Source organism: Triticum dicoccoides, chromosome 6B, assembly GCF_002162155.2.
Source record: "Triticum dicoccoides isolate Atlit2015 ecotype Zavitan chromosome 6B, WEW_v2.0, whole genome shotgun sequence".
Lineage (NCBI taxonomy): Eukaryota > Viridiplantae > Streptophyta > Magnoliopsida > Poales > Poaceae > Triticum > Triticum dicoccoides.
Genome location: NC_041391.1, coordinates 672,375,651 through 672,390,031, shown reverse-complemented (window position 1 = coordinate 672,390,031; position 14,381 = coordinate 672,375,651). Strand labels below are relative to the sequence as shown.

The window sequence follows — 14,381 nt, the reverse complement described above, 5'->3', positions numbered from 1 at the left end:
GTTTTGGTGTCAAGGGCCACAGATCAATTCGGGGGTACACCGACAACGACTATGGCTTTGGGGAATTATTCCGTATGGACATGTGCACAACGGCTTTCCGACTGTTATCGACAGGGTGATGCCGATTCCGATAGGCAAGCAATGATAGCGTGGGTCATCGGCTCGTTTTGATGGTGATAGTAATCTCTGAGTGGCCTAAGGACCTTGATGTACTTTTTATTATGTTTGAGCTGCTTTGTGTTCTGATGATTCATCTTTATTCATGTGTCTTGAGGTTGGATTCTTCCGATCTAAGTTTCTCTTCATCGGCGGCGGTTGCTGTTCTGGTGCGTTGGTCCTATTGGGTCTTAACACGACGGCTTCTCGACTGTCTACTACAACAAGTTGTGCCGGCTCCGGCGAGGGAGACGCGATGACGGCGGCTCGGCTTCGGCTCGCTTAAGTGCTTTTAGTCATCGCTAGGTGTTCTACGAATCTGGTAGTAATTATTATTATTTTTTGTGTTTGTTGTACTGTCATAATTGGAGATGAATAGATTCAAAGTTTTCGGGGAAAAAAGTATTCTCATGAATGGGTTGGGAGTGATTTTTTAAAATAAATAAATAAATATGCGCAATTCTTGGAAGGCTGGGCTTAAACAGAGTGTATGGCAGCTATGCAAACAGGTGCCGCATATATAGCCACGGGTCCAATTGTCCAACGAGGTTTGTCCTAGCACCTAAGATAAAAAGCTCATGCTAGAAATTCCGGTCACGGGGATCGCATAAATACACGAGCATCCACTCGATCGCCAGCTATGCTATGAATAGAGTGAAGGTGGTTGGGGCAATTGGCATGCACAGTTGGAGCGCGCCCACTCCATGAGCATGACCCCCTCCCCCGACCCCCTCCTCTAGTCTAGATAGAAAGCCGCTGCCCCCGGTCCGGACGACGAGCCTGCCGGTTGATGATCGGCCGGACATGGACGCGCTCCTCCTCCTCTTCCTGCTCAAAATGGAGGCTTTCCACATACAATTCTTCCCAAGCCCCTGAATCTTCACACGCTAGCTAGGTTGGTAGATTGCTGCTGGTGGATAGGTACGTCCGTTTTGTAGCCATTAGGCGGCAGGCAGGTGCTGTGTTGTTGTCGTGGTACAAATCAGGTGGTGGTGGATGGGCCTCATGGCCGGGATGCTCCCTGGCGTCGAGTTCGCGAGGAGGCGACGGCTCCGGCCGGCGGCGGAGGCCCCGTGCGCCGGCGCGCGGAGGCCGTCATCGCTCGGCATGTTCGGGCACGACCACGCGCACCTCGGCTCAGCAGGTTTTGCGATGGTAATAACAACTAGTGGAAGCCATGGATTGTTCATCATCCTCCTGTTTGATTGATGCTTGCATGTGTTGATTACTAATCTAGTAGATTGTTTCATGTGGGTCGATGAAACTGGTGATTTGCAGCAGAGGAGCGGCGTGTGCGAGGAGGCGTGGACGACGCAGCTGGACAGCATCGCCCGGGAGGCCAAGGAGAGGCTGGATCACAAGCTCAGGAGCCAGAGAGAATCTGTAGTCAAGAGGTACTTAACTACTTATTGTTTTGAATTCACTTGCTGCTTTGTAGATTCAGACCGAATTCGGACTTCAGAGACCCTGTTTGCTGAAAAATGTTTGGATTGTGAAACAAGAAACATGGGCATGAATAATTAGATAGCAGGCCCTTTTTAGTTAAGGAGCCAAAATCATTAGATAGCAAGTCCCTTTTTCGTGAAGGAGCCAAAGTACTTTTGTGCAGCAATCTAGCTTCATGTGGCATCGTTTATGTTTTCAGAGCAAAAAATTCAGTGCTTATTTGGGGAGGGAGGGATGTAATTTGCTCATGATTGATGAGTGAGTTCATGCCTCACTGATCAATCAGCTCTGCTGCAGAGCTGATTTATGCTCAAGAAAATCTGAGTCAGTCAGTATCAAATATATGCTTCCTTGTGCAAGCAGAGCTCTGCCTTGCTGGCTCTGTATTTGATTCTGCTAATCCAGCTCAATTTCCTATAAACGGTGGCTTAATCAAACCTCTGCGTTGCGACTTGCAGGCGCCACAGCACGGGAAGCCTCCGGCTCCCGGCCCCGTCGAGCACCCCCAGCGACCACCCGGCGAAGGACACGGCAGGGGCGGCGAGCGCGCTGCAGCGAGAGGTGTTTACGAAGAGAGGCGGCGGCCGGCGGTTCAGCTGGGGCCGGAAGAAGGAGCAGCAGCAGCAGCAGGCGGAGTGCGCGGTGTGCCTGGAGGAGTTCCGGGCAGGCGACGTGCTGGCGCACCTCCCCTGCGCGCACCGCTTCCACTGGGCCTGCGCCGTGCCCTGGGTCCAGGCCGCCTCCCGCTGCCCCTTCTGCCGCGCCTTCGCCGACCACCAGCTTGTCTAGCGTGCGTTAGTGTCTTCCCAGCCGACGGGGCCGGCGGACCAGCTGATCATGGCGCGTCGGTGGAGCCGCGTGGCACAGTAGCAGACACCTGCGCATGCATGGGATGCCTTGTGTCCTGGCCGCGCCCCGCCGGCAAGTTGCAGCGCGTGGGGTAGCAACGCACTGCTGCTGCGGGTCGCCGGCGTCGCCTGCGAACCAAGCGTGTGGTGGTGCGCGGGGAGACGTGTCCGGCCATGTCACCGACGCCGGGAGTTGCTCGCCCGGTGGACCGCATCTGGCCGTTGATTTTTTTTATTTTCTTTGCTGCCTTTTTTTAGGATCTTGTTGCTGCTTTCTTTGTGAGCGTTGGGCAATTTACCACCAAGTTGCGGTTTGCTGTGTGCTGATATTTACTCCATCATTTCCAAAATATAAGACGCGCTTGACTTTATATGATTTTGACGCATGACTTTGATACTAATATATACGCATCAACTATATAGATTGGTGTTGTTGTCGTCCAAGCAGAACTTGTATAACCTCTCACAGTCGCAGCCCGACAGCACGAAGTAGACACAGTTGCCCTGCGGAATCAACCCCCCTGCCCCTGGACGGACGGGAACGGAGAAGCCGTGGAGCCCAGAGATGAGGAAGGCGCGGTCGCCGCCGATGCTGTCCACCCTCGTCCAGGTGAGGGAGTCGAGATCTAGACGGTACACGGCGACACTGGTGAGTGTGCCGTCGTTGACAAAGTCCCCAAAAAACTGCGTGACTACGTTGAAGAGATCCCCGCACGACTCCGCGATGTAGTACATGGGCGGCCTGTCGTGTACCTCTTAGGCGCCAACGAGAGTGCCGACGAGTCACGCTCGGACCGTGCCGTGGCCGTCGTCGTCGCCTATCACGGTGAGCGTGTCGGAGGCAAGGTTGTCGGTGGCGAGCGTGTAATGCTCGGTATAACCGAAAGAGTAGATCTTCCCTCTATAGCCGATCATAAGGTATGGGAGAGTGATCTTCGGGGACTCAAGCCTGGCCCACTGCGAGTCACCGGGCCGACAGTGAAGCAGGAACCTCTCTACACCGTCTTCTACCTCGTGTACAACGGCGATCACCACGGCGCAGTCTGGGTGCGCCGGTGATGTACCGAGCGTCGGGCACCTCGCTATCTCATCCGACGGCTCGTGCAGCGGCGGCAGCGGGATCTTGTTGGCTGCAGGGTCGTCGTCTTCGGTGAGGCGGAGGAGGAAGCATTCGGCGGTGGAGTCGTCGAGCATGAGCAGCCAGTCGCCGTTGTGGATGCAGCCTAGGCACGTCTTGCCTTGCATCTCGGGAACGATCACGGCGTGCGAGCTTCCGTCGGATGAGTCGATGAACGTCTGCCGCTCCCCTCGCGTTGCCTGCACCAGCCATGGCCTGGTGCCGAAGCCGGCCGGGACCGAGGGTTCAGCAGCCATGACCATGATGCTTTTTCTTTGTTGCACGGCCGCTTCTCTTCTAACCATGGATAGATAATATGTTGGAGATCAATTATATACTAGAAGTACGATTAGTACATCCATTAATATACGATACGAGAGGCAGGAGAGAGTTCTTGTTGGTAAGCTGCGGTGGCTTGATACGGTTTCTTTGTGTTAGGAGGAAGGAGATGCGTCTACGTACGAGTGGATCCGATGCAATCGTTGTGTGCTTCCTCCTCCGATAGACTTTAAGCACGCACGCGCGCTGTGTCCAAGAAACTACACCGTCTCCTCTTTTCGATCGATCCAGTGAGTGACCAGTATACAGCGCGCGCCTGCCGGCGATGAAAAGCCTAGCACGCCGGCCGGAGCGTCGGGGCCTTCGTACCGCTCGTCGGCGTCGGTCGGACGGCACCTCACCTGTCGCAGGCACGGACCTATCCTCTGCTGCCGGTCGCGTACGTACGTCGGCATCAGTAGATGCATGATTTGGGTCGATGCCGACGCCCAGCAGGCCGCAGCTGGCCTGTAGTACGTGCCATCGAGCATGCATGCATGCGTGCGTGCTCTCAGCTGCGCGCACGGAGAGCGTTCGACGATGTGCTCCGGTCCTTCTCCGGCTGCATGCAAGCATAATTATCAATTAATCAACCCGGTCAGTTATTGTCCATGCATGGTGCCGCAGCATCCAAGACGTGTGCATGCCATGCTGCCGGCCATTTCGTTGGAGTAAAGTCTGAAATAAACCCTGACTTTATAGAGGCTGGCGTAAACGAACCTTCACCTTTAAATCCCTGAAATTGATACTCTAACTTCTAGATCCCGGTCTATTCTAACCCTACGCATGTTTGGCTCATAGGGAAAAGAAACAATCTCAGCCGGGTTCATCCGCTACCCTCACTGACGGTATGGGGCCACAAGCCACTTTAATCTCTTCCCTCTTATCTTCTTCTTCCTCTATCCTCTCTTCTCCACTGCCGATCCCTTTTTCCTCTTCTACTAGGTTCGCCGAGCCGCGCACTTGTTGGCGCCGACAGCCGAGATGACCCTGTCTGGGCCGACGACTGGAGATGGCGGCTGCTGCACATGGAGCTCGGACATGGAGCTGGCCATCTAGCACGGGGCCATGGTGTTGGCGTCCAATTGATGTCCGCTGAGATGAGCGACGCGCAGGCAAGCGTGGAAACGGCCGGCGGCGCGTAGCTACGAGCAACTGCTATAAGCAGGTGCCGTCGGGCACGAAACCGAAGCACGGCTCCGTGGCTGCAAACGGTGGCGCGGGCAGCGAGCAACGCACCGGCCAACGGCGGGATGGTCCCATGGACGTGCGTACGTGCATGCGTGTGCACAGACGGACGTGAGTGTAGCCTACGGGACGTCGGCTTGGCGCTGCAAGGCTTGATGGCGTCGGCACCGTTGCCTCCAGCTCGTCCGGAATGGCGTCGACGGCCGAGCCGAGCCCGTCCCGCACGCTCATCTCGTCTGACGTACGAGTCCGCCTGCAGCACGCTGTAAAGCTTGGTGAGAAGAATCCCACAGGCATCGATGGTCATGTCGCTGACCACGGTCTCCATCGGGTCGGGCTTGTCCAGGTGTAGCACGCTGTTGAGCAGTTCGTCAGCGCCGCCGGCCGCTGCACATGGTTGGGCAGTGAACTTGTGAAGAGATGCATTTGACAGGTGGGCCTACATAGTAAGTCGCCGTAGAAACTAATCCTGGCTTGGATCGTGCCTTTACTATTACACCAAAGAATTTTTTTAGTCATGGAGGGTCGGGATTGACAGGGATTCGTAAATACGGGGTATCAAATCAGGGATTCAGAGGTGAGGGTCCATTTACGTCAGCCTCTACAATCTCAGAATTTATTTCAGACTTCACTCATTTCGTTGCTTGTAGTACACCCATTTAAAATTCTCATAAAATGAAAATGGATGAGAAATCGACCCCGTGGTGAATTCGAGTGTGAAAACCCGACAAGCGCACCAAACCATGAACGACTTACAGATATCTTTCTCCTTTTCCCTTTCCCTCCCAATGGACGGCGACGGCGGTGGAGGGGCTAGACAACCTTTGCATGCACATGCGAGACGGAGGCAACTTGATCCGGAATGGCTTCGTAAACAAGTGTGATGGCGGCGGCGGAGTTGTACTCAACCGATGTGGACAAAGTGTCAACCATGTCTGCCGTTAAGCTGTGGGAACTCCCTTGCTCTCCACTACGTGACCTCGGATCTTTAAGACACCCAAACCAAGTGGACAGTAACTTCAAACCCAACAACATGAAATGTCCGTGCAACCAAGAAAAAAAACCAACCTAGCTAAAGGATAACATGAAGCCGCAGAGAGAGAGAGAGAGAGACTCCCACGCCACCCGCCGGCCTAGTGCCGCCGCCCTCACCGTCCGTCGCTTGATTACCACACGGACAAACCGAGAGCAAGTTCCTCCGCCCGCGCTGCCGCCTATCCAGCGGGCCTACATGCAACATTGCAAATCCACGTCTCACAATTTCTGCCAAAGGGAAGATGAACAGACAAAAAACAAATCATCTCAACGCCGGCCGCCGGGCCACGTGTGTGAGCATGACCGTGGTGAGCGTCTCTTCCGATTTTGTAAGCATAAGATAACTCAGCAATCGAAAGTAGAGAAATAATGGCATGAGTATACATGTACAAGTGCATACGTTATGCACCAGTGCTGCGCATCGAGATCTAGGTAGCTAGGAGACGTACGTGTGCATGCATTGCATGTGATGTAAGTACGTCTAGGCCTCTAGCTAGGTAGTGCATGCGCACGCATCGACCCATCGACATGCCATTTCTTTTGCTGATTATTGTACTCGATCATCAAACCTCGAACCCCATTTTAAAATCAAAATCCCTTTTGAGTTTGAGAGTGAAAACCCCAAAAGCGGACCAAACCATGTAGTAGTATGACTTACGAATAGAGCGGCGAGCACCTATGAGAATCAAACCCAGATTTTTAATTTGGATTCACAAGTTGATGGAGCTGCTGCATTCCCCGTCTTCACCACGGATGCAAGGCCAGTTCGATGGGCTGGAACGTCAACACCAGCTGCAGGTTGATGCCTTTCCGCATGCCTGTCCACGGATGCAAGGCCAGTTCAAAGTGTTTTTAGTAGTTTTAAGAACTCTAACACGAAAAGTGATAACTTTATGTTATTCACTCGAATGCATGAGTACATGGGTGCATGCTCGTGAGGAGCCATCATCAAAGTGACCCACGTTCATTCCTCCTCCGCTCTACATTGTTCCTTCCTTCCTTCCTTATCACGCGTCCATGTCGGCGACGTACGGGCAGGACCTCAATCGCCGGAGGCTCCCACGTCGGACGGAGTCCGCTCGCGTCCATCCAAACTCCAGCATGCGTGCGTGCACGACTATAGAAGCCACGTCTCGTCGCCGAGCTCCTCGTCTCTCTTTCTCTCCCTCTCCCTCTCTCTCTCTCACCCGGCGCAGGGACCTATCCTCTGCTGCCGGTCGTGTCGGCATCGGTAGATGGTTTGGGACGACGATCGACGCCGAGCAGGTGCAGGTCGCAGCTGGCCTGTAAGACCGTAACACTCGGGCTCGCAGAAACGCGCACGCACAGCACAGCGTTGGACGTAAATAATGCTCCTTGTGTCTCCGGTCCTTGTCCGGTTGCATGCTACTCAGTAGCATAATTAGTTAGGCTGGTCAGACCAGTTATATTGTCCAACCATGCTGCGCTGCGCGTCCATCGGTAGGAGACGTGTGCATGCATGTGCAATGTAGAGCCGTACGTACGTCTATGGCTCTTGTAGCTAGGTTGTGCGCACGCGCATGCCAGCCATTTCGTTGCTCTTGTACTCGATCATCAAATTAACCATGACTCCCATTTGAAATCTCAATGAGACGGATGAGAAATCGACCCGTTAATACAAAGTTGAGTCATCTAGCTAGGAGTATTTTGGAACGGAGGGAGTAGCAACGAACGCGCTAGACGGCCTTTGCATATTCGAGACGAGAGTAACTTGATGCGGAACGGCCTCGTAAACAAGTGTGACAGCGGGGACGGGGCGTATACTCAACCGATGTAGACAAAAAGTGTCAACCATGTCGGCCGGTAAAGCTGAGAGCATATGAATTCCGAGCATGTGTGCACGTACGTCCCGTCCCCAACGAAGCCTCCATATCGTACGTTTATCAAAGACCACGCCTTTTTTTTCCTTCCTCAACTGCACCTTCTCTCTCTCTCTCTCCTCGTTCGACTTCGAGTGTGCCACGGCGCCTACTCCGTTTCGTTTCAAAGCCGCCGCCGTGGGGATCGACGGCCCCTATACTAGATAGACCCTCATCCATCTTTTTGCCTGCCTCGTCAATTGCAACACCGTGAACCACAATGACCACGACGTCCTTTCATTCAAAATTATTTGCCGCTCCCACCCGCGGCATCACGAAATTTCATCCGAAATTGTATGTTCGCTCCCGCCGGCGCCATCCCGAAAATTTCAAAAGCTCCGGAAGTTTCGAGGGTTCACAAATCACAAAGAAAATGAAGTGATAAAAAAAAGAAAAGAAAGAGAGACAAGCACAGCGCACCCAACCCCTCATTTTGTTGTCTCTTCCTCTCCTCTCGCTCGCACCCAACCCCAACCCCTGCCTCTTCCTTTCCCTCTCCCTCTCCCGGCGATGCGCCGCCGCCGGCCTCCACCCTCTCCCCCTTCCCCTCCCCTTCTCTCCCTCGGCGCTCCCGCATCCGGGTCGAGCAGGTGAGGCCTCGCCGCTCCCAGATCCGCGGCGCGCCACCCATGGCTGATGGCTTGGCTCGTCATCGCGGCTGACGGCCAGGTCCGAGGGCCCTCGGATCTGCGCTGGCGCGGCTGACGGCGGCCGGGTCGGAGGTGTTCCAGGGCCAGGTGAACGCCTCCGCCGCCCAAGACCCCGCCTTCTTCACACTTCGCGCGCCGGGAGCGGCACTTCTTCCTCCGCCGTCTTCCACCCGGGGAGGAGGGAGCCAAGTGTGCTTCTTCACGGCCAACGACGCCGCTCGTCCGCGCGAGGTCAGGACAGGGCTGGGTGCACCTCGGTTGGGGCCAACTCACATCTTGACGACGCCATGGCGCTTCTTCAAGGTCCCCTCTCCCTCTCCTTCTCTGTTCCGAGTCTTCTGACCTCCAATTGCTCTCAGTTTGTCGTCTCCTCGTGCCATGACCATCTCCAATTAGGGTTAGCAACTTAATTCCGAGGTCGATTGCCTCATTTGGGCGCTGTTTACAACTGCAATTTCCAAGAATCCCCAATTTCTAGGGATTACTGTTTGTGAGCACCAACATCTCTCAAACTTTTTTCTTCAGAGTGGAGTAACCAAGCTGACGGTGCACATAATAACAGGTGTGAGGACGTTCACCATCGACCTTTGCGCCCAAGAATGTGATGGTCTCCGCTCTGCGTGCTTGCCAGGGTCTCCAAGCCCAACAACGCCCAGATCTGGTCAGCGACGTTCGCTTAAGGCAGGGACACCTTTAGTACTTGCCTGTTCCTATATCAGCAGTGCTCCGAGCTTCGTTAGTTTTTGCTCATGTGATCATCAATCACAATTCAGGTGTAGATTGCTCTGTTTTGTGAGTCCAACCATGTTTCTGAATCTGTTAACACTGAACCTGAACATTTTCATTTTCTCTACTGCATGTTTGTCCAGAGATTGTTCAATTTCAATTTCTCCTTTCTCTACTGCATGCTCGTTCAGAGATGAAGAGCATGAACTTTCTGGGAGATTGTTCAGAGATGAAGAGCCTGCTTGCAGCCTGCTAGGTTGTACAGTAAAAGATTAACTCAATTGTGTTTCAGTTTCATTGGTCCAGGATTGGGATAAAGCATGCTTGCAGATGATGAGCTGAAACGTCCTGCGCCAATCTATCTTCTCCGTGTGTAGATAGTCTTACACAAATTCTTAGTTAACGGTGATGACGAATGGTTACAGTAGTACTTTAAATAGCAGCAAGGTTGTGGTTATATTTGTTTTACATTAGTTTCGTGTATAACAATTAGCATGGCTGGTCTATTCATGACCTCCAATTGCTCTGAGTTTGTGGTCTTCGTGCTATGACCTTGTCTAATTAGGGTTAGCAACTTTCGTGGTCGATTTGGTTCATTTGGGTGCTGTTTACAACTGTAATTTCCAAAAATCCCCAATTTCTTGGGATTACCATTGCTATTCTACATTCTGTCATGTGCTATTGTAGGCATAATTGATTGGACACTATGATTACTAAAGGGTTCGTTGGTTTTCTGTTTAGCATGGATTCTATGCTCTTGTTCTAGTACTCACGGTAGTTCTCGGGCATTATTTAATACTCCCTCCATTTCACAATTCTTGTCTTGGTTTTAGTTTAAATATGTGTTTTTCTTGAAGAACTACATTTGTTTGCCGGCCATCGAACCGTACCTATTTGTGTGCCTATTTGTTTACATTGTTAAACATGCATTTTGGTTTGTTTCCAGTTGATCTTCTTCACTGATGTTGTTTCCTCACGCAGGTGCACAAGAGTTCGCCGTCCATGGGCTGGTTTACAAGGGTGGCAAATATAACGCGCACCGGGAGAGGAGGAGGGGGGCTTCCTACGCTGTGTTTTGCATTGCCTCCACCAACCCATGCGCTTCTTCTTCCACTCCAGCGTGGGTAAGCCCCTCTCCGCTCTGCTCTCTCAAGCGCGTGCTTGTGTGCTGGCCATCATGGCATGGCATGTTCTCTCTGGTTTTTGGCTCTCGTGATATACATGAGTCTCATGTTGTGTGCCTGTGTGTGATTTCTTTCTCTTGATTGTTTGATTCCTAGAGCTAGGTCAATGCCCATGACACTTGCATCCAACCGCAAGGTCGGTTTTTCTGGTCTCCAGCAACAATTTTTTTTTGTGTTTTCCCCCCTTTGCATTCAGCTCTCACACACAAGATGCCATTCTGGAATTAGGGTTTCTGATATGCAGTGTATCTATATGCTAGCCTTCATGTAATACTGGCAATCAGGAAAACAACATAATCTTGTCTTAAATGAACTACTACGCAGTATAGGTTTGCACTTGTTATTTTGTATGGCAAACACTACCCGTGGATGGGATGTCTACTTGCATTTTCTTGCTGATGATTTTTTAAATTGTTTATACTTATTTAATTATCAGTATTTGTTGATTGAGGCATATCCTGCCATGACCATGTCCAATTAGTGTTTAGCAACTTCTCCGGTCGATTGGCTCAATTGGGCGTTGTATAGGGTCAAATGGCTCATTCTATATGGTCTCTGGATGCTCCAATTGCACCCAATTGTCTGTTCAACCTTAATTTCCAAAAATCCCCAATTTCTAGGGTTTACTGTTTCTGTTCTACATACTGTCATGTGCTATATAGCTTCAGGCATGCTCATAACTGTAATTGTAGGCTTAATTGATTGGACACGATGATTGCCAATTGATTTGTTGGTTTCCTGTTTAGAGTAGCATCTACTGCATGCTCTTTTTTCAGTACTTGCAGTAGTTATAGGGCATTATTATTTAATACTCCCTCCGCCCTGAATTACTTGTCGTGGAAATGGATAAACGTAGATGTATCTAGAACTAAAATACGTCTAGATACATCCATTTCTGCCACAATTAATTCCGGACAGAGGGAGTACTTGCTAGCATATGATTAACTATTCCGTTTGGTAGCCAACTACACCATGGTCGTTTCAACTAATGGTTGGATCCTATAGACTGAATCTATGGTATGTTTGTGTTACAGATCATGACTTAGTGTTCTATTGTGGTCCACTTCTTCTCTAACAAGAAAATATATTGTTATTCTCTTTTATAGCTGTGCATGGCTGGTTCACAAGGACAGCAAGCACTGCCACTGTGATGGAAGATGCTCGAAGTGGCCGCTGCCACCAAAGACCAATCCTACCTCCTCCAACGCTTCCTCCACACGTGTTCTGCTTGCTGTACAGGTGGGCACCATTTCCCCTCTCTGTCGGCCCAAACCACCGTCTGTGTGTTTGATTTAAACCATGCTATCATACAGACTGCTACACCTTTGTGTTAAAACATGTATGATTTATGTTCTATGTAGCATCAATCATTAAAGCATTTCATTTCTTGGTTCAAACAATTTGAGCATGAAGGTGCAGGCTGCATCAATGGGAGGCTCCTCAGGCTGCTGCACCATCGTGTTAAACATGTGTTGGTTATATAAGATTTATGTGTTGCACTGTTATCTGTGTTGGTCTACTGAAGAAATGTTTGCTCCTTTGCATTATTAAATTATGTGTTTTTTGTTTGATACTTATGTGTGTGCCGTCCATTGAGTCGCCGCTATTTGTGATGTTGATCATCATGATTTTTTTCATGCATAATTACTCTAGGAGTGTTTAAGTGTGTGTATGTGTGTGTGTGTTTGTGTGTGTGTGTGTGTGTGTGTGTGTGTGTGTGTGTGTGTGTTAGGCTTTTTAAATGTTCTCTGTTCATGCTTGTGCGAGGTTTCGTTGTTTGTTTACATGCTGATATGCAGCAAGGCTTGGCTGCCTTGACGCGTCGAAGCTCAGGCTGAAGTCAACTCATGTTATACATGCTAACAACTGTTGGAGGCGTTACCTTAATGTTATACATGTGTGTGTTGGTCTATTAGATAACCATTTGCTGCATTGCACTGTTAAATATGTGTGTTTGTTGAAGAATTACATGCTGTGCGCCGGCCATCGAGCCATACCTATTTGTGTGCCTATTTGTTTGCATTGTTAAACATGCATTTTGGTTTGTTTCCAGTTTATCTTCTTCACTGATGTTGTTTCCTCTCATGGGTGCACAAGAGATACGCCGTCCATAGGCTGGCTTACAAGGATGACAAGCACAACGAGCACCGAGAGAGGAGGAGGGGGTTCCTATGTTGTGTTTTGCATCGCCTCCACCAACCCCCTGCGCTTCTTCTTCCACTCCGGCATAGGTAAGCCCCTCTCCGCTCTGCTCTCTCATGCGTGTGCTTGTGTGCAATGCCACTGAACCGTGGTGAATCTCATGCTGGCCATCGTGCCATGGCAAAGTTCTCTGGTTTTTGGCTATCGTGATATACATGAGTCTCGTGCTATGTGTGATGCCTTTCTCTTGATTGTTTGATTCCTAGGGCTAGGTCAATGCCCATGACACTTGCATCCAACCGCAAGGTCAGTTTTTCTGGTCTCCAGCAACCAAAAAAATTGTGTTTTTCTCCCTTTGCATTGAGCTCTCACACACTAGATACCATTCTGGAATTAGGTTTTCTGATATGCAGTGTATCTATATGCTAGCCTTCATGTAATGCTGGAAATCAGGAAAACAACATAATCTTTGTCTTAAATAAACTACTACACAATATAGGTTTACACTTGTCATTTTGTATGGCAAACACTACCTGTGGATGGGATGTCTAGTTGCATTGTCTTCCTTTTCACGCTGATGATTTTTTAAATTGTTTATACTTATTTAAATACCAATATTTGTTGATTGAGGCATATCCATCTTGTGGGGCAGTCATATAGCCATACATGCTTTGTGATAGTTGATGTTGCTAATAAACTCTGCTTTCTATTTTGTTTAGCCATGCAATAATCTCTCACTGTGTCTGCTCAGTTAATTGAACAATACCCTGTTATTGCTACATGTACTTGATCATATTTTGAAGAGATTAGTTAATGGACACTAGGATGACATGTTTAAGTTTCATGTTGACAATTCAAGGCTTCTGGATGATGCCTTAACTGTCTTTATTTTTGTTGTATTGGGGAACCAAATAAAATCATACCTTTTTGTGTTTTCTGTTGGCCTGATGCATTGTATGTGGGTGTAATGTGTAAATATGAAAAGCAGATGGGGGAAAGATGGGAGTAATAGCTTTATGAAAAAAACTGACTTTTAGAAATCTTGGTATTGATGGAGGAAACATAATAATCAGCGTTTCTTTGTTAGAAATCGTCCAAGTACAAAGAAAGTAGGCAGAGCCATCAAACTTTTTTTGGAGATTAAAGTCACCTATTGTTTGGAGGGGTTGCAGAATGGTGCCTATACATGAGTGAGCTAACTTAAGTGTTATCCAGCGTTGTGGTTCATTGTCTTATTCGTATTTATTGATCCATATCTAAATGTCCTGAATTCGCAGTCAATAGGATGTTGGATGAGTGGGTTAAACTTGAACAACATGTTCTCTCTCACGCTGCTCACCATGTTTATTTGAATTTGTTTTGCCTCCTTCGGTAGAATCGGAACAAATTTTGTTTGAGTTGTTCAACTTTTTTGTTGTTGCTGTCAAGTTCATCATCGCTTTCCTTGTTAGTACCACTGCTTATTTACTGCAACTAGTCTAATTGCAGAGCACAACATCAGCATCCCTACATATGTGAAGATGCCCATCTCCAATGGTTTCTACCGCCATATCTACAACCCCGACTAGATTTATCAATGTATGGGATCTCTCCTTATCCAGCGGTCAGTCCGACGTCTGGCATATGTAAGCCACATTTTCCTCCTCTGCTCCCTCTCATTCTTTGTGTGCCCAAGGCCATTGAGCCAATTT

The 14,381-nt window shown here is 49.7% G+C and overlaps 1 protein-coding gene across 3 annotated transcripts; it reads left to right on the top strand.

Annotated features, from left to right (window-relative positions):
• The first annotated feature begins 749 nt into the window (after nucleotides 1-749).
• Nucleotides 750-2,836, top strand: LOC119324249 (RING-H2 finger protein ATL80-like). 3 transcript variants are annotated; one of them, XM_037598011.1, is made up of 3 exons: nucleotides 750-1,311; nucleotides 1,438-1,550; nucleotides 2,061-2,836. In XM_037598011.1, exons 1-3 carry the CDS (start codon nucleotides 1,153-1,155, stop codon nucleotides 2,389-2,391), a joined length of 603 nt encoding a protein of 200 aa, XP_037453908.1. In that variant the 5' UTR covers nucleotides 750-1,152; the 3' UTR covers nucleotides 2,392-2,836. The 3 variants fall into 3 exon arrangements, with proteins under 3 accessions (XP_037453908.1, XP_037453907.1, XP_037453909.1); XM_037598010.1 differs by having other exon boundaries at nucleotides 757-1,311; nucleotides 1,435-1,550; XM_037598012.1 differs by having other exon boundaries at nucleotides 1,189-1,311; nucleotides 1,397-1,550.
• The last annotated feature ends 11,545 nt before the right edge of the window (nucleotides 2,837-14,381 follow it).